Source organism: Cetorhinus maximus, chromosome 9 (assembly GCF_964194155.1).
Source record: "Cetorhinus maximus chromosome 9, sCetMax3.hap1.1, whole genome shotgun sequence".
Taxonomy (NCBI): Eukaryota; Metazoa; Chordata; class Chondrichthyes; order Lamniformes; family Cetorhinidae; genus Cetorhinus; species Cetorhinus maximus.
Window position 1 is genome coordinate 68957646 of NC_135887.1, and position 20208 is coordinate 68977853.

Here is a 20208-nt window from a genome sequence, read left to right on the forward strand (position 1 = left end):
TGATCAGTGATGCTGTGCTCCTGAAGGGCTCAGGTGCTGAAGGCGGACAAAGGATCAGATGCTTTTAAAGTCTCATGGCTGTGTCTCTATGGTATGACCCTGATCACGGAGCACAAGCAAGCTGCCCTCAGCCAGACAGGAGTCAGGCTTTCTCAAAGGCTATGTGAAGGTCTACGGAGTGTCCTCATGTTGTCATCATCCTCCTGCAATCGAGCGACTATTAGGGCCTCCACTGCGTCTCCATGACAGGAGCATTATCACAGAGGGTATGTTCACTGCCATAAGCCATGGATACAATTTGAGAATCTTATAGTTTCTCCTCACTGCATGTCATCATCATCCTCCACAAATCTAGCAGCTATGAGGGTTCCCTGAGCACACCTGCCTCATCTGTCCAGTGCAAGGGCCTCATCACCATCATCACCATTGACGTCCTCCTCATCAGATGAGTCCTCCAGCTCCTGCATCTCCTCCTCAGCCAGCTCCTCTCCCCGTTGCAATGCCAGGTTGTAAAGGGTGCAACAGGTAACGACGATGTGTGACACCCTCTGTGGACTGTATTGCAGGTCTCCACCAGACCTTCCAGGCACCGGAACCTCATTTTCAGCATCCCGACAATCTGTTCCACCAAGTTGCGAGTTGTAGCATGAGCCTCGTTATACCTTTACTCTGCTGCAGTCTGAAGCCACCACACAGGTGTTATCAGCCACATCCTCTGTGGGTAGCCCTTGTCCCCAAGGAGCCATCCCTGCAGCCTCTGTGGACCCTGGAAGATGTCATGGATCTATGAGCGACTGAGAATGTAGGAGTCATGCACACTCCCTGGAAGCTGTGCGCAGATATTCAGGATGCGTTTGTGGTGGTTGCACACCAGCTGCACATTCAGTGAATGGAATCACTTGTGGTTGACATAGTTGACCACGTGTTGCGATGGAGATCTGTGCGCCACATGAATGCAGTCGTTGGCACCCGGCATCTGTGGGAAACCTGAGATCTGGGCAAATCCAATTACTCTTCTATACTGGCTCTCCTGGTCCCGGGCGAAATGCAAAAAAGTGCCCTCGCGAAGATGGCATCTGTGACCTCATGGATGCATTTGTGACTGGAGGTTTGTGATATCCCAAAGGAGCCACTGGCATAGAATTTGAGCATCACGGTCACTTTCACGGCCACTGGCAGTGGATGCCCTCCATGTCCACATGGCACCAAAACCTGAAGTGTCAGGCAAATGTGACCGACCAGTTCACTAGACATCTGCAGTCTTTGGCGACGCTGGTTCTTGGTTATTGGCAGGAATGAAAGGCAGCATTGATAGACCCTGGATCTAGCAAAGCGCCGACCAGCTGTGGTTCTTCGGTGGCATGTGCGGGTCCCCCAGCCGCCCCTTCTTCCAGAGGGTGCTGCTCCTCCTTCTGCGCAGCCTGGTGCCCGTCACTCTCCTCTCCATAGTCTTTGCTCTCTGTATGCCACGAGACACACTGATCACTAGGCTCCATGATCATGATGTACTCCTCCTGCAGGATAAAAGAGAGGGACACGTGGGTTAGCATGGGTGTACTAAGAACCTCGCTTGGTTAAGTCTGAAGGCCCCTTAATACATGCCGGAGAGCACTGGCCACCAATTGGATGGCTAGAGATTAATGAGCTGCATGGCTGCCCGAAGCCGCATCTTCCTCTGCCCCACTCCACCTGACTGATTAGCAGCAGCTTTGCCCATTGAACTGCATGCTGTGCTCTCAGCCTAGGCACAGGCATTCTCCTAACCCGCACTGCAAGGCTGCAGTGTTAGCTTGAACCATGGGGGAGGCTGGTCCAAACCAGGATGATGACATTGCAAGGGGCTGAGTGCCTCCACCAGTGCCTGATCCATGGCCAGCTTTAGCAAGGAGATTGTACAATGTGCTCAGTTGTCCAACTGTTCTGCAGTCCACTAAAATGCTCATTAGTTTGCAGTCTGTGCCCAAGGGGTGAAAAGCTCTGGAGCACTTGGTGGCACTTTGATGCCTCTACGTTGCTCGAGTGGGCAGATAAGCTAGAGGCCCAACTCCAATCATATCAATGTGGCTACGCCTGAATGGTCTCAGCTGCAGAGGAATGGTCACTTTATACAAGGTGTCCCTAATGCGTGGCCGTTTCCTTGCCCACCCACCACCCCCCAACCCCGCACGTGCTTGTGCGCTGCCTTCAACTGCAGGGCAGCCTATGCCCCCCTCAAAGTCACATCAACCGCAGGACAGCCTCCCCCCTCCCTCAAGGTCGCCTCAGCCACAAGGTAGCCCTTACCTCCACCCCTTCTCATCTAAGTGCCTCAACCTTGAAGTCCAACAGGCGATTCTCATGAGCACTGCACAACATTACTGTGCACTCAGCTCCGAGTTCCCCTCAAAGTGCAACCCGCCAAGTGCACATCTTATATAGCTGTTGTGAAACACGTCTGCATGATTGGCAGAATGATCCAGTGGAGGGGATGAGTCTGGCTGGCTAGCCTTATAATGATATGCAGATGTATTACAACGAGGTTCCCAAAGTCCAATGGTGGGAAATGCAACCCGCCATCGACAAGCTGAGCAGACGATCGCAAAATGGTTTGGTGACGTCTTGAAACCTTTCTCGACATATTGTCCGCTCATGCCACCGAGCATGCCTGACACCAACGGGTGGGGGCGATTCCACCCGATACGTTTTATTTAGTTTTACATGCAAAGCTAGTAACATTCATAAGGAGGCAAATGGGACTCGATAGTGAACTGAAAGAGACTCAATTGTCATAGGGTGACAAATATTGTTGATTTAGGCCAGTGAGAGCTTGATGGCTGTGCCGACCTATAAAAGTAAATGTCCTCCTTTAAAAAGAAAGAGTTTATTTAAGACCTTACTGTATTCACAGGATGTTCCAAGCACTTTATAGCTAACTATTTTTTCTGGTTTCTGCATGTAAGGTCAGTAAAATGTAGGTAAAGGTTATCACTTAGTCTTACTTGACTGTATATTTTGCGCATGCGAAACTTGGGATCTGTCTGAAAAGGCTTCACTTTAAAATTCTCTCGTATATACTGGCTGGCATGTTGTGGATGGGTCTTCTAAACACCTTGGTGCAACTGCACAGAGGTGTAGGCCAAATTTTCAAAGCCAATTCTTGTTAGGGTTGAAAAGCAAGAAAGTTATTATCATGCAACTGTGGGTATTCTATAGACCTACAAATAGTGAGGGTGATAGAGGAGCAAATCTATAGGGAAAAACAGAAATGTTGTTGGGAACAGTGTTAAGTTTAATTTATATTTGTATTTGTTAAGAAAAGTGAAACATGCTTCTGGGATTGTAACAAAGTGGGGCTCTTGCAGGATTAAAAATCCTTGTATTTTGGTGGATCTGCGTGCACTTAAATTCGAACAAATGTAATATAATTTACAGCAAATTCTGTTCCCATGCCCAGTAACTCCACACACTCCTTTCTTTTGGGATTTACAGATCCCACCAAAATACGAGGATTTTTAATCCCGCAAGAGCCCCACTTTGTTATAATCCCAGAAGCATGTTTCACCTTTCTTAACAAATACAAATATAAATTAAACTTAACACTGTTCCCAACAACATTTCTGTTTTTCCCTGTAGATTTGCTCCTCTATCACCCTCGCTATTTGTAGGTCTATAGAATACCCACAGTTGCATGATAATAACTTTCTTGCTTCTCAACCCTAACAAAAATGACTTTGATTGTTGCTAAGACTTTTCTAGGAGTAGAAGATGTAACAGTATATTATTTGAAATCTTTGACCAAGGTAAACTGAGAAAGTTAGCAGAAAAATTGAAGGTATAAATAAAAGCAGAATCTTGTAAGAATGGTATGATTAGAATTAAAAGGAGAGAAACCTGAAATTGATGTATCACAGCTAGAGTTAGCTATGATTCAGTTGCAAATGAAACAACTTCAGATAGAAAAAGAAAAAAAAATGAAAAAACACAAATCAGAAAAAGAAAAAAGAGATTAAAAACTTGAATTAGAAAAAGAAATGGAGATGAAATGGATTGAATTGGAGGAAAAAGAGAAAGAGAACTGAAAACACTCAAAAAAGAAAAAGAAATTCAAATGTGAAAGCTTGAGCTTGAGGGCAGAATCGTCCCAGATTGCACTAAGTGCAGTAGCAGGTGGGAAAAAATGTTTTACCTGCCAGCTGCAATGGCGGCTTTTCATGCCGTATTGTCACAATCCTACCTCATTAATCATGGATTAAAAGAAACATGGCATTTCGATGGTGGACAGGCTCTTATTTGCCCGCCACGCCATCACCTCGCTGCTTCCTCACACCAGGTGACACATTTAAAGTGCAGCCGCGTGCATACCTCCCAGTGCTTCAACCCAGGACTGCTGCTCAGAAGACATGGCCCCGAAAGGCAGCCCCCATCCGGTTTAATGACCTGTCCCTCAAGCGCCTTTTGGACGCCGTGGAGGGCCATCGTGATGTCCCCTATCCCTACTCTGGCCGCAGGAAGTCCATCAATCGCACCACTCCGACTTGGTAGACAATGGTAGTGGTGATCAGTATGATGCTGCACAGAAGAGGTTGGTCATCCAATCCAGAAAGAAGATGAATGATCTCATCCGTGCCGCCAGGGTAAGGCAACCATCTTATCACTCTAAACTCACACACTAAAGCCCATCACACATTCACTGGCATCTCACTCACTGCCAGCTAAAGTCACACCATCACTCACTCTCTTAAACACACCCTTACATCTCCATCTGGCCTCATCTCTTCTGGAGACTGCCTCCTCTGACCTCATCATCTTGAGGCCACTTGCACAGGTCAACTTGTGCCCCCACAAAAACCCTGGGATACCCTCCCTTCCCCAGTACAACCCTTGCCTTGCAGCCTCTTCCCTTGCCTGAGGCCACTTCTCCCCCTGCAGCCATTGAAAAGCCACCATGCTGTATGGCCTGTCTGCCCATGAGCCCCCCTAAAAGTGATGTAGTGCTGTCTGCGAAGCCTGGCATTGGTGTCTGCGAGTGTTACCTGAAGCAAGGTAGGCGAACAAACCTCGAAGTCCCAAGCAAAGTGCAGCTCGCCAAGTGCACGCCTTATATATGCTGTTTGTGAAACATGTTGGTGTGCAATCACGCCGACATGCTTGGATGATCCAGTGTGGGGAGATGATTCCGGACAGTTGGGCTTTTAATGATATGCAGATGTATTTCAATGAGGTTCCCAACGTCCGACGGAGGGAAATGTGGCCCGCTGTTGATGGGCAGAGCGGATGATTACATACTGATTTCACACCGTTGTGAAACTGATTTTTGGCTTTCTCGCCATATTGTCTGCTCACACCGGCAAACATGCCCAACGCCAGCAGGCATGGAAAATTCCAACCTAGGTTTCAGAGAGACAGAAATCAGACAACGTGATTTGGCTAAGAAACTCTTAGAATAATGGAAGAAAAAGAGATATGGTTCATCTGATTTTACTGAGGAATTTGATTTAACCAGAAATCTTTGTTCAGTGTCTAAATGTACAGAGGATGGAATTGAAAGATATTTCACCGCGTTTGAAAAGATAGCCATGAAGTTGAAGTGGCCAAAAGATGCTTGGACCTTACTGTTACAAAGTGTCCTGATAGGTACGGCTATGAAGGTGCACACTAGTCCATCAGAAGAGCAGTTTGCAGACTATGAAGTGGTTAAAAGGGCAATATTCAATGCTTTTGAGCTTGTCCCTGAAGATTACCAATTAAAATTTAGGACCATAAGAAAGAAACCTACTCAGACATTTGCAGAATTTGCAAGAGAAAAAAAATGCTGTGGGATCAGTGGTTTTGATCACTGTCGTTAGAGAAAAATTTGAGAAGGTGTGGGAAATCATGATTATGGAAGAATTCTGAAATAGCATTCCAGTAACTATTAAGGCTTATTTAGATGAATGTCAAGTTTCAAAGACCTGAGAAGTAGTAGTTTTGGCAGATACCTATACGTATCACAGAATCTTAACGGCACAGAAGAGGCCATTTGGCCCATCATGTCTACACCGATTCTCCAAATGGGCATTATGACCTAGAGCCATTGCCCTACTTTTCCCCGTGCTCTTGCACATTGTTTCTATTGAAATAATCTTCTAATGTTCTCATGAATGTCTCGATTGAACCTGCCTCCACCACACTTCCAGGCAGTGCATTTCAGATTTGAACCACTTGCAGTGCGAAAAAGTTTTTCTCACGTCACACTTGCTTCTTTTGCAAGTCATTTTACATCTTTGCCCTTTCATTCTTGATCCTTTTACAAGTGGGAACAGCTTCTCCCTATCTACTCTTTCCAGCCCCCTCATGATTTTGAACATCTCTATCAGATCTCCTCTCAGCCTTCTTCTCTCCAAGGAGAACAGTCCCAACCTCTCCAATCTATCCTCATTGCTGAAGTTTCTCATCCCTGGAACCATTCTTGTAAACCTCTTCTGCATTCTCTCCAACGTGTTCACATCCTTCCTATAATATGGTGCCCAGAACTGTACACAACTTTTAGTTAATTGCTAAGTTAAAGAAAGACTAGGCTTTAGATAGGATTTAGCCTCTAATTTAACCCTTAAACTCCCTCAGTCACCAAACTCCAACTGAAGCTCTCTACTGCAGCCAAACACAGCAATCCAGTGCAGAATATCCTCATGAGTAAGGGGCACAGTCAGTAAGGGAGTTACGCCTGAGTGAGATAGAGATAGAGTGAGACTGGGAATTTGATTCAAAGTGGGAATTCGGTGCATGGGGAAAAGAGGTGCTTTAGGTAAGGTTTATTGCAAGAAGTAGAGTTGGCTGAGTTGGGAGTTCAGTAAAGGTGCTCCTTTCTTCTATTCTTTTTCACCCTCCAGCATTTGGTTTCCACTATGGTACAGCAGAATTAGTGGGTTAACCTGCAATTAACTGGAGAGGTCCCAGAGCTTAAAGCAGGGGAGAAACAGAGCCAGGATTTTACAGCTAAAATCTAAAAGTGACATTACAGGAGTCCTGTAAGTTGATTGGTTGGTAAGTATAGGTCTTCCTGAACTCGGCACAGAGGAGACAATTGCTGAGTGAGAGCTAAGTTATTATATTATACAATGCTGCAGTAAACACTTTAAATAAAGTTTAAAGTATGTCATTGCAGCTCAGCCATGTGGAATGTGCATCATGTTTGATGTGGGAAGTGATGCAAGCACAATGTGCCCTTGATGACTACATCTGCAGGAAGTGTCACCAGCTGCAGAAACTTGAGCACCAGCAGTTGGAGTCATTGTGGTGCATCCGCAAGGATGAGGATGTGGATAGAAAATTTAGAGAGCTGGTCATACTGCAGCTAAAAAGTACACAGGCAGAGAGGGAATAGTTGCCCACCAGAGTATCTAAGAAAAACAGGCAGGTAGTGCAGGAATCCCCTGAGGCTATCTCATCTTCTAACCACTTTTCCATTTTGTATAATGGTGAGCGAGATTGTTTGTTCTTCAGAGGACTATAGCAAAAGACAAGTTTGTGGCTCAGCTGCACAGGAGGGGAGGAGCAAGATTCCATTGTTAGGGAAGCAGACAGGCGGTTCTGCGGCCATAGACATGACTCCAGAATAGTATGTTGCCTCCCTGGTGCCAGGGACAAGGATGTCACAGAACAACAGCAGGACATTCATATGGGGAATGGTGAACAGCCAGTTGCCATGGTCCACACTGGGACTAATGACATTGGTAGGAAAAGCGATGAGGTCCTGAAAGAAGGTTTTATGGAGTTAGGAAGGGAATTAAAAAGCAGGACCTCAAGAGCAGTAATCTCAGATTACTCTCAGTGCCACATGCTGGTGAGTATAAGAATAGGAAGATTGAGCAGTTCAACACATGGCTGGAGAAATGGAGTAGGAGGAAAGGCTTTAGATTTCTCAGGAATTGGGACTGGCTCTGGAGCAGCTGGGACCTGTACAAGAGAGACGGGTTACAACTTAACAGGACTGGGACTAATGTCCTCACCGGGAGGTTTGCTAGTGCTGTTGGGGTGGGTTTAAACCAGATTGACAGAGAAATGGGAACCTGAGGAGCCATTCAGAATAGATAGGAGAAAAACTGGCAGTGGGAAGTAGTGAAGTATTAGCTGATAAGGAGGATATATCAGAGAGTAATATCAAGGTAAATAGAATACTTGGAGAGTTTGATAGAATTAGAGTAGGCAGTAGTAAGTCATTAGATGGAGCCAGAGTAAGGGGCAAAGTAAAGCCTAAATCAGAGTTAATATGCACATATATGAATGCATGGAGTGTGGTTAGTAGGATTGATGAACTACAGGCACAGGTTGACAAATGGAATTATGCTATTATTGATATAACAGAGGCCTGGGTCAAAGAAGGGCAGGACTGGGCATAATTATTCCTGTGGACAAGGAGTTTAGGAGAGACAGATGAGGAAGAAAAGTGGCAGGGGGTGGTGGGGTGGTGATGGTGGGGAATGGCAGTATTGGTTAAAGATGGCATTACAGCACTGGAGAGAGAGAGAATGTTCCAGAGGGGTCAAGGACAGAATTTCTCTGGCTAGAGGAAAGGAATGAGAAAGGTGCAATAACATTGATCAGTGTAGTATATAGTGGAAGGGATGTTAAGAAACATATTTGCAAATAAACTACAGAGAGGTGCAAGAATTATAGGCAATTGTAAAGGGGGACTTCAATTATCCAAGTATAGACTGGGATAAAAATAGTGCAAAGAGACAAGAGGGGCAAGACTTCCTGGGATGTGTTCAAGATAATTTTCTGCGGCAGTATGTTTCTGGTCCAATGAGAGGGCAGGCACTGTTGGACCTGGTTATGGGGAATGAGTTCACCCAAGTGGATCAAATATTAGTGGGAGAGCATTTAGGGGGCAGTGACCATGGTACCATAAGGTTTAGGTTGGCCATGGAAAAGGACAAGGAATAATCCAGAGCAGGGGTAATTAATTGTGGGAAAGGCAACTTCAATGGGATGAGAATTCATCTGAGTCGAGTGAGTTGGAATCAAATGTTGGCAGAAAAGATGGTGGCTGAACAATGGACCATCTTCAAAAAAAAAGTATTGCAGGCAGTGTCAAGGTATATTCCCTCGAAGGGGAAAGGTAGGACAAATAAATCCAGAGTGCCCGGGATGACAAGAGAAATAGAAGTGAAGATGAAAAGGAAGAAGTGCGCATATGACAGGTGTCAGGTGCAAATACAATGGAGAATCAGGTTGAATATGGAAGGACCAGAGGGGAAGTGAAAAAACTAATAAGAAAAACAAGGAGAGAACATGAAAAGAGACCGGTATCTAACATAAAAAGGAATCCCAAAGTCTTCTATAAGCGTATAAATAATATAAGGGTGGTAAAAGAAAGACTAGGGCCGATTAGGGATAAAGAAGGGGACTTGCATGTGGAGGCAGGAGAAATAGCAGAGGTATTAAATGAGTACTTTGCACCTGTCTTCACAAAGGAAGATGTTACCCGGGCCAAGGTGAAAGAGAAGGTAACTGGTACACCAGAAAAATTTACAACTGAGAAGGAGAAAGACTATCTTTACTTAAAATGCATAAGGTAGCAGGAGCGGATGATATGCATCTAAGGGTACTGAAGGAAGTGAGAGTGAAAATTGCAGAGGCACTAGTGATAGTCTTCCTTAGACACAGGGGTGGTGCTGGAGGACTGGAGAATTGCCAATGTTACACCCTTGTTTAAAAAGGGGTGCAAGGTTAAAGCCGGCAACTACAGACCAGTCAGTTTGACTTCAGTGGTAGGGAAACTTCTGGAAACTATAGTTCGGGACAAAATCAATAGTCATTTAGATAAGTGTAGGATAATTAAGGAAAGCCAACTCGGATTTGTTAAGGGAAAGTCATGTTTAATTAACTTGCTAGAGTTTTTTGAGGAGGTAACAGTGAAGGTTGATAAGGGAAATGATGTTGATGTGGTGTATATGGATTTTCAAAAGGCATTTGGTGCCACACAATGTGACTTGTGAGCAAAATTCTAGCTCATGGAATAAAAGGAAAAGTAGGCACTTGAATAAGAAATTGGCTGACTGACAGGAAACAGGGAGTAGAGATAAACAATTGTTTTTCAGATTGGAAAAAGGTTGGTAATGGAGTTCCACAGGGGTCAGTGTTGGGACCCTTGCTGTTCCTGATGTATATGAATGACCTAGACCAGGCCTTTCCAACATATGGCCCTCAGACTGGATGCTACCTGCGAAGCCCCTCTATGCAGCCCTGGAGCTAATTTTCAAAATCTCAGTCAAATAGGTAAGTTTGAATGGGAGATTCTGCATGGAGTTGCTCCTCCAATCACAGGCCATTTCTCTCCCATGTTTTGGGAGAGAAACAATTTGTGATTGGAGGAGCAGTGAACAACAACAGCCTCAGTGCGCTGGGGCCCGGGAGTGAGGGCCAGGGGGCTGACGAGCGAGGAGCTGAGGGCTGTGGAGCCGATGAGCAGAGATGAAGGGAAAGTCTTTTGTACTCCAAATTTGCACTGTACAGTCGGGGCTGAAGGACACATGTGTGGCATGATCAAGCTCAACATTAGTTCGCAAACAACAATGGTCATGCTCAAGAAAGTCTTTTGTACTCCTTAAACAGCTTTGCTACACTACCATTTTTAAATTCCACCAGCTACCATGGTGGGATTTGAACCCATGTCCCCAGAGCATTAACCTGGGCCTCTGAATTACTAGTCTAGTGACAGTATCATTACACCACCATCTAAGGGGGACCAAGTGTCCACAGTGGAGCATGAGGCAGGGAGAGTGGGGCCCACTAGTGTCTGAGTGGGTGAGTGATTGGAGACTGTATGAGAGAGTGGCAAGAGGGTGAGAGAGAGAGTCTGTGTGAGGTAGGGAAGAGTGTGAGGCGGGGGAATGTGTGAGGTGGGGGAGTGTGTGAGGTGGGGAGAGGAATGTGAGGGGAAAGAGTGTGAGGGGGAAGAATATGGGGGGAAGGATATGAGGAGGAGAGTGTGCGGGGGAAGTGTGTGAGGGAGAGTGTTTGAGGGAGAGAGAGTGTGAGGAGGAAAGGGTGCGAAGGGGAGAGAGCAGAGAGAGAGAGGCTGTGGGGGGAGAGAGGTTGTGGGGGTAGAGGGTGTGGGGGGCAAAAGGGTGTGGGGGAGAGAGTGTGTGGGGGGAGGGTGTTGGGAGAGGGGGACAGAGTGTGAGGGGGAGAGGGAGAAGGTGTGAGGGGGGGTGAACGAGGAGAGCGTGAGAGGGGGGAGACAGAGTGTGTGCGGGTTTTCATTCACCCTCTTCCATACACACCGTCATGCAGTCTTATCCACTCTCATAGAGGTTGAGACTGGGAGTGAACCAGATGCACACATTCTCACTCTACTACACACTGATACTCATTTTTATATATTATTTTTTTTTGCTTAGCAAGTTGTTTTATTTCATATCTCTTTTATTAAGATTCATGTGTAATGTTGCACCGAACTTTATCTTTCCGAAATATGCTCATCGGCCCCTTGAGTGAGAAAAGTTTTGCCACGGGTGAAAAAGTTGGTTAACCCTGACCTAGACTGTAGTGTTCAGGGCATGATTTCAAAATTTGTAGATGATACGATGATTGGAAATGTTGTTAACAGTGATGAGGATAGTCTTGAAACTCAAAAGGACATAGTTGGTGGATTGGGCAGAAAAGTGGCAGATGAAGTTCAGTGCAGAGAAGTGTGAAGCGATTTAGTTTGGCAGGAAGAATATGAAAATGCATCATAAAATAAAGGGAGAAACTCCAAAGGAGGTGAAGGAACAGAGGGACCTTGGTGTATTTGTACATAAGTCATTGAAGATGGCTGGGCATGTTGAGAGAGGCATCAATAAAGCATTTAGTATCTTAGGCTTTATTAATAGGGGCATCGAGTACAAGAGTAAGGAGGTCATGCTGAACTTGTATAAGACATTAGTTAGGCCTTGCTTGGAATATTGCGTCCAATTCTGGATGCCAAACTTGAGGAAGGATGTGAAGGCATTGGAGAGAGTACAGAGGAGATTCACAGGAATGGTTCAAGGGATAAAGAACTGTTACTATGATGATAGGTTGGAAAGGTTGGGGGTATTTTTCTTGGAGAAAAGAAGGCTGAGAGGAAACTTGATAGATGTATTCAAGATCCTGAGTGGCACGGACAGGATAAATAGCGAGAAACTGTTCCCACTCAAGGGAGCATCAAAAACTAGAGGACATAGATTCAAAATAATTGGCAAAATGAGTAACAGTGATATGAGGAATTTTTTTTTCACCCAGAGGGTGGTTGGAATCTGGAACAAACTTCCTGAAAGGGTGGTGGAGGCAGGTTCGCCTGAGGTATACAAAAGGGAATTGGATTGCTACCTGAAAAGAATGTGCAAGGTTATGGTGATAAGGCAGGGGAGCGAGACTAGGCAGAATGCTCTTCAGGGAGCCAGTGCAGACGCGATAGGCCGAATGGCCTCCTTATGCACTGTAAAGGTTCTGTGATTCTGTGATCTCACACAGACAATTACATTTGGGGAATGGTCATATGGGAATCAACAAGGAAATTGGAGGAATAGAAAATCTGAGGATGGAAAAGGTACTAGTTCTAGGGAACAAACAGAAGGACACCAAAATAATGAAGGAGATAGGCTAGAACCTAAAAGTGTTGTAAAGGAAATAATATGCTTCCATTGTAATAAGACTTGACATACTAAAGCTAATTGCTGGAAATTAATCGGGAGATCTACTGCAGTAGTAAGAATGCTGAAGGAATCCTCAGAAAAGGTTGTACTAGAAAAGAAAATGGGTATTAAAACCGTAGCAGTGATACAGGTGAAACATGTTCCCTCGGAACCTACTAGGAAGGGGGATATGCCTCTGAAGACTTAAACTGTTTTCTTCCCAAACCATTCATTATTTCTTTGACTATTTGTGATATAAAATTTGAGCCTTGATCTGATTGTATTTCTTTAGGCAATCCATATCTTATTAAAAAATTGGACTAACATTTCCACTAGCATTTTTGCTGTAATTTTCCCCAAAGACACTGCCTCATGAAATCATGTTGAAATATCCATAGCAAATCAAAAAGAAACTCAATGATGAAAATTATATAGTGAGTACTCCAGACAGGGGGAAAAATCAGCAAATGTGTCACATTAATATGTTAAAGCAATATTACGACACGGAAGATAGTCAGGATTGGAGTGTGTCTACAGCGGTAAAAAAAAGTAGGGAGTGAAGCAAAAATATCAGAGCAATTCGAGAATGAATCAGAAGACAAAAATTCTAAAGTTGACCCTCGAATAATCAGATTGGATAATACAGATACGCTTAAAAATTTAGATGTAGTATTATGCTATCTTCCAGGAAACTGCCGAGGTGACTTACGAAAGTTATTACAAACTCATAATCAATTTGTGTAAGTAGGCCAGGGAAAACATCTTTGGCCATAAATGATGTTAATGTAGGGGATACGTCATCCATAAAGCAACATCATTACATATTCAGTCCAGAGAAGTTAGCCCAAGTGAGGGAAGAGATCAAGTTCATGATGGAAAATGACATTATTGAACAGAGTCACAGTAGCTGGAGCTCACCTGTTGTAATAGCACCAAAACCAGATGCGTCACAATGATTATGTATAGGTTATCGCAAAGTCAGTGCAGTAACAAAGGCAGATCCATATCAGATTCCATGATTAGAAGACTGTATTGAGAAGATTGGACAAGCAATGTTTGTTACAAAAACTGATTTATTTAAGGGATATTGGTAAGTTCCTTTGACTGATACAGCCAAAGAAATATCAGCTTTCATAACTCCGGATGGACTATCAATGTAAAGTCATGCCTTTTGGAATGAAGAATGACTCAGTAACTTTACAAAGATAAACCAACAAGGTCTTTGGAGGATTATGCAATTATGTTGTATATATTGATGATTTGTTGTGTTCAGCCAAAACTGGAACCCTTACGACATTTGGATGAATTGTTTGATCGGTTACAAAGAACCAATTTGGTCATAAACTTGGCAAAAAATGAATTTGGCAAAAGCGAAAGTGACTTATTTGGGCCACACTTTGGGATAAGGCCAAGTAGCACCTAGAGAAGCAAAAATAAGGGCTATCTTAGATTTTCCAGTGCTTAAGAGATTTTGCGGTATATAGGCATGAGCGGATTCTATTAAAAGTTCGTTCTGAATTTCAGCACTGTGGTGGCTGCCCTGACAAGCTTGATACAGAAAAGCAAGAAATTTGAATGGACAGAGGAGCGTCCAAGTGCCTTTGACAGCTTAAAAACTGTACTGGCTACCGCACTGGTTTTAGCAGCACCGAATTACGCTAAGCCATTTAAGCTGCCTGTTGATGCCAGCGGCATAGGTGTTAGTGCAGTTTTATTACAGGAGGACGAGATGGAGATAGAACAGCCAGTCAGTTACTTTTCTTGAAAGTTAAACTCTTGCCAGCAGAAATACTTAACTGTGGAATAAGAGACTTTGGGCGGAATCGTCCCAGATTTGCATGAAGTGCAGTAGCGGACGGTAAAAAGAATGTTTTCCAGCCACCCACAATGGCGGGTTTTTGCGCCATATCGTCCCATACCACTCTGCCAGGGCAAGTCACTCAACTCATCACTTAACTCATACAATCACAAACTCATCACAATCCACAAGGATCTCACTCACTGCCAGTTCAAGGGACATCGCCATTCACTCTCTCACACACACCTTCATTGTCCTCATCCCATCCATGGGACCAATTACCACACACATGCCAGGCATACTTATTATCTGGCCTGGCAGGTGTCCCACTTACACTCCCCCCCATCTATATTCATGCAGGACAAGCTGGCACACAACAAGAGGGAGAGGTCACATACTGGTGGAGGAATGCATCAAATCAAGGTCCTCATGGACTTGAAAGATAGAGTCATCCAGCTAGGCGGCGAAGGTCTGAACCACTCCTGTGCTGACAGTGAGATTGGTGGTGATCTATCAAGCGAGAATCGAGCAGTGCAACATCCATCAGACAACCATGCTGTGAGTCATTTCCCCTGTTCCACAGTCCCCGTGGCACTAATGATCTTTCCTCAACTCCGCAGGCACAACTGTGAACGGAGTCCATGACCCAGGGCCTCCAATCAAGCCCCGAAGAACCCTCTGATGAGGAATCTGAAGACACCTTCATTGAAGACCCATCACAGCGCTAACCCACACCCTCCACCAGTGCAGAGACACATACTTCAGCGGGGTCCAGCTTTAGAGTAGCCTCGAGATCACAATCTGGTAAGCACATTGCGCTATCTAATCCACAACAGGTGGCGGCAGGGACTTCTCAGGTCTCCGGCACCCCTGGAGACCAGAAATCTGCTGAGTCCAAGTCAGATGTTGAGAATCTGGATTAGGTCACACCTCAACTGCTGGACCTCCAAAGGCAAACTCGGGAACATAAGGAAGGGATGTCTGCTGCACTCCTCAGATCGCAAGGCACGATGGAGGAACACGTCCACCTTCAGCCTGAGGTGATAGCGCCGGGCGTGCCGGTACACCGAGGTCAACACTGATAGGATGGCAGCCACCATGGAGACTTTGATCCTGGACATCGGTCCTGCACTGCTGCATGGGGTGAACTCCATCGCTGATGCCATAGTTGGCCTCCAACAATGTGCGTGTGAGATGGGTGCAGACCAGCTCAATCTCACTCCATCTTCCCCTTCTCCTCATCACAGGCAGGGTGCACCTGTCAGCAGGCTGCCTCCACCTCTGTTCTGGATGTCCGGGGAGCACTAAGATGTGGCAGCAGGGTTAGGAAGGCTAAGAAGATGTAATTTCACAGCATGGGCACAGGTGTTAATCACTTGTACATAATGTTCACTATTGTAAATAAACACCCAAGAATGTCTCCCTGCCTATGGCTCCTTGTTATGATGAGCAGTGATCATGTTACTGAGATGTAAAACCTTGGTTCCTGCAAAAGATGAAGGCAGGTATCTCAGTCAGGTATCTCAGTCCAGGGCCTCTTCCCTGTGTTTGTGTAGCCTTCAGACCAAAATGATGGTCCGGCCTCACACACAGTAGACATTTTACTGGTGCCTGTATCTTAATGGTGCTTGGCATTACTGCCAGAACGTCGTGAGCAGGCATCACGGAGTTCCATCATTCTCTTTGTGTGCTGTCACCACCTTTAAGGTGGGGCTGGCACCCATCTCATCAGCATCTGTGACCAGTGACACTATGCTCCTTAAGGGGTCAGATGCTGAAGGTTGACAAAGGATCAGGTGCATTTAAAGTTTCAAGGCTGCTGTCCATATGATCCAGATCACAAACTGCAAGCAAGCTTGCCTCGGCCAGACAGCAGCCAGGCATTCACAGAGGCGATGTGAAAATTTATGGAGTGTTCTCTGCACGTCATCATCATCCTCCTGGAATCGAGTGACTATTAGGGTATTTTCTGTGGCTCCATGACAGGAGCATCACAAAGGGTATGTACAGTGCCGTCAGCCAGACTGGAGTCATATGTTCACAGATGCAATGTGACGATCAATCGTATCTCCTCACTGCATCTCATCATCATCCTCCACAAATCTAGCAGCTATGAGGGCCTTCCGAGCAAGCCTGCCTCATCTGGCCAGTACGATGGCTTTATTGCCTTCATCGTTGCCTTCGAGGATCTCCTCACCCTCATCGATGTCCTCCTCATCGGAGGAAAGGTGCAGCTCCTCCATCTCCTTCTCAGCCAGCTCCTCTCCCCTTTGCAGCACCAGGTTGTAAAGGGGGCAGAAGGTGATGACGATGCGTGACACCCTCTGTGGACTATATTGCAGGGCTCCACCAGACCCGTCCAGGTATTGGAACTTCATTTTCAGCACCCCGATGGTTTGCTCCATCAAGGTGCGAGCTGAAGCTGAGCCTTGTTATACCTTCGCTCATCTGCATTCTGAGGCTGCCGCAGGGGTGTCATCAGCCACGTCCTCTGCGAGTAGTCCTTGTTCCCAAGGAGCCAACCTTGCAGCCTCTGTGGACCTTGGAAAACGTCAGGGATCTGTGGCCTGCTAAGGATGTAGGAGTCATGGACACTCCCAGGGAACCATGCACACACCTGCAGGATGCATTAGTGGTGGTTGCACAACAGCTGAACTGAAGAGGTTATGGAAGCCCGTGCGGTTGACCACTTGTTTCCATGGAGATCTGAGTGTTACGTGAATGCAGTCGATGGCACCCTGCGCCTATGGAAAACCTGAGACTTGGGCAAATCCCAGCACTGGTCCCTGGTCCCGGGCAAAATACGCAAAGTCGAGTGCCTTCGCAAAGATAGCATCTGTGACCTGATGGATGCATTTGTGATATCCCACAGAGATCACCTGTGGAGCCCTGAAAGAAGCCACTGGCGTAAAAATTGAACGCCGTGGTCATTTTCACAGCCACGGGCAGTGGATGCACTCCCTCCGTGTCACCATGGTGCCAAATCCTGCAACGGATGGCAGATGTTACCAACCTGTTCCTTGACATGCGCAGTCTTCAGCGACACCGGTTCTCGGTCATCCGTAGGAATGAAAGGCCGCATCTATAGGCCCTGAGTTTAGCTAGGTGCCAACCAGCAACGGCTTGCTGTGGTTCTTCAGCGCCGTTTGCAGGAGCCCCAGCCTGAGGATGCTGATCCTCCTTCTGCCCAGTTAAGCACTTCCGTTGCTCTATTCTCCTTCATCTTCGCTCTCTGTACGCCACAGGGCATACAGTTAGGTCACCAGGCTCCGTGATCCTGATGTACTCCTCCTGCAGGAGGAAAGAGAGAGAGAGAAAAGCGTGGGTTAGCTTGGGTATACTAAGAAGCTCTCTTGGTTAAGTCTGAAGGCCCCTTATTGCATGCCGGAGAGTGCTGGCCACCACTTGGATGGCCAGAGTTTAGTGCACTGCATGGCTGCCCGACACCCCACCCACCTCTGCCCCACTCCACCTGACTGACTGGCGGCAGCTTGGCCCAGTGGACTGCATGCTGTGCTCTCAGCTCAGGCACAGGCATTCTCCTAACCTGCACTGCAAGGCTACATTGTGAGCTTGAACCATGGAGGAGACTGGTCCAAACCTGAATGAAAACATTGCAAGGGGCTATGAGCGCCTCCACCAGTGACTACTCCATAGACAGTTTTAGCAAGCATATTATACAACGTGCTCAGTTGTTCAACTGCTCTGCAGTCCACTAGAATGCTCATTAGTATGCAGTCTGTACCCGAGGGGTGGAAAATCTAGGAGCATTTGGTGACACTTTCATGCCTCTGTGTTGCTTGAGTGGGCAGATAAGCTAGAGACGCAACTCCAAGCATGTCAGTGTGGCTGTGTCTGAGCTGTCTGAGCTGCGGAGGAATGGTCACTTTATGCAATGTTTCCTGATGCATGGCCGCTTCCCTTCCCCCACACCATGCACATGCTGGTGCTCTACCATCAACCACAGTGCAGCCCTTGCTCCCTTGCCCCAGTCACCACGACCACATTGCGGCTCTTGGCCCGGCAAGTCACTTCAACCATAGTGCAGCCCTTATGCCCCGCAAGTTGTCTCAACTGCAGTGCAACACATGTCCACTCCAGTCGCCTCCACCTTGAAGTCCAACAGGCAACCCTGGCGAGCGTTGCACAACCTCACTGTGCACTCACCTCCGAGTTCCCCTCAAAGTGCAGCCCGCCAAGTGCACACCTTATGCATGCTGCTGTGAAACATGTCGGCATGATTGCGGGGGAATGATTCCGGCAGGCTGGGCTTATAATGATACACATTTATTACAATAGGTTCCCGACATCCAACGACGGGAAATGTGACCTGTTATTGATGGGCGGAACGGACGGTTGCAAAATGGTTTCACGATGTTGTGAAACTGATTTTTGGCCTTTTTGCCATATTGTCCGCTCACGCCACTGAACACACCTGAGGCCAGCAGGCACAGGAAATTCCGCCCTTTAAGTTTGGTGTTGGCTCTACAACCTTTTGAAGTCAACATATCCAACAATTCTGCAGAGGTTATTTATACAGACCATAATTCTTTAACCTTTTTAGCAAAGTTTCATACCAAGAATCTGAGACTATTCCATCGGAGTTTAATGCTACAACCATATAATTTGATCACTCATGTAGCGAGAAGAAGCAACATCAAAGCAGATGCTTTATCAAGTGCAAATACGGAGGAACAAGAATGTTGTGATCAAAATGGACTTGTGTAGAGCATGGTTTTTATGGAAATATCCTTGTGTATTTGATGTATATACATTACTGCTAGAGTAAAATCTGTGTAAGTAAAACAGATAGTGATGAGGAGATTGTAATAGAAAATGAAAATGCCTCTTAAAGATGCCTTTTCACTTTTTTCTGTGAAAAAGTATCAGCAACAATGTACAACTTTAATTTTAATTAATATTTGTATTTGTGTGCTAAGAAAGGTGAAACATGGCTCTAGTTTCATTTTGAGTTTTTTTATGAGCTGGGAGCCAGGAAGTCTGGAGGCCCTTTTTGAATACATGCAGTTTTAATGAGGCTTTACAACCCTCCAAGTGAACAGATGGATTACAAAGGGGTTAATAGTTTAGTGCATTAAAAAAAAATAAAGTGGAAAAAACTGTGCAGTTGCCTAGTGACAGGAGTCCAGGAACACATAGACACATGAAAAGACAAAAAGGCAGGGCAGTCAGTGTGTGTTTGCCAGAGAATTAAGGTAGGAGTTCTAAACTCTTTAGTAAGAAATCCTGCAAGACTGCTGGGAAACAAAGTTTAGGAAACTCATGTTGCTCTGAAGTTGAAGTAATAGCGAATTTAGATTGTGGTTTTTCAGGTGTCTCAGGGAGAGACACCAGTTGGGGAAAAAGCATCTAGTGAATGCTCAGAAGTCCACCAGAAGAAAACCTTTTGCAACTGAGCCAGCCCAAGCAAGAAGCCTTGCTACAACAAAAGCAAAAATTGCTGGAAAAACTCAGCAGGTCTGACAGCATCTGTGGAGAGAAAGAGTTAACGTTTTAAGTCGAAACGTTAACTCTTTCTCTCCACAGATGCTGTCAGGCCTGCTGAGTTTTTCCAGCAATTTTTGTTTTTGTTTCAGATTTCCAGCATCCGCAGTATTTTGCTTTTATCAAGAAGCCTTGCTGTTGAGATAGTGGTAAATTTTCACTGGAGTTTTGTGTCTGTAAGGGTATTGTTGGGATAAGAGGAATAGGGTAAGTTTTCTGGTGTTTGTATTGAAATTTTTCCAACCTCTTTTTGTCCAGTGTAATATTGTTATTTTTTTTCTTGTT

At 45.7% G+C, this 20208-nt stretch overlaps 1 protein-coding gene across 1 annotated transcript in view; it reads right to left on the reverse strand.

Annotated features, from left to right (window-relative positions):
- The window catches only part of LOC144685063 (hatching enzyme 1.2-like), a 132809-nt gene that overhangs the window by 97038 nt on the left and 15563 nt on the right, over positions 1 to 20208 (reverse strand). The window contains exon 2 of the mRNA XM_078549598.1: positions 1337 to 1514. Within this exon, the coding sequence (XP_078405724.1) occupies positions 1337 to 1514 (178 nt within the window). The remainder of the gene's footprint in view (positions 1 to 1336; positions 1515 to 20208) is intronic.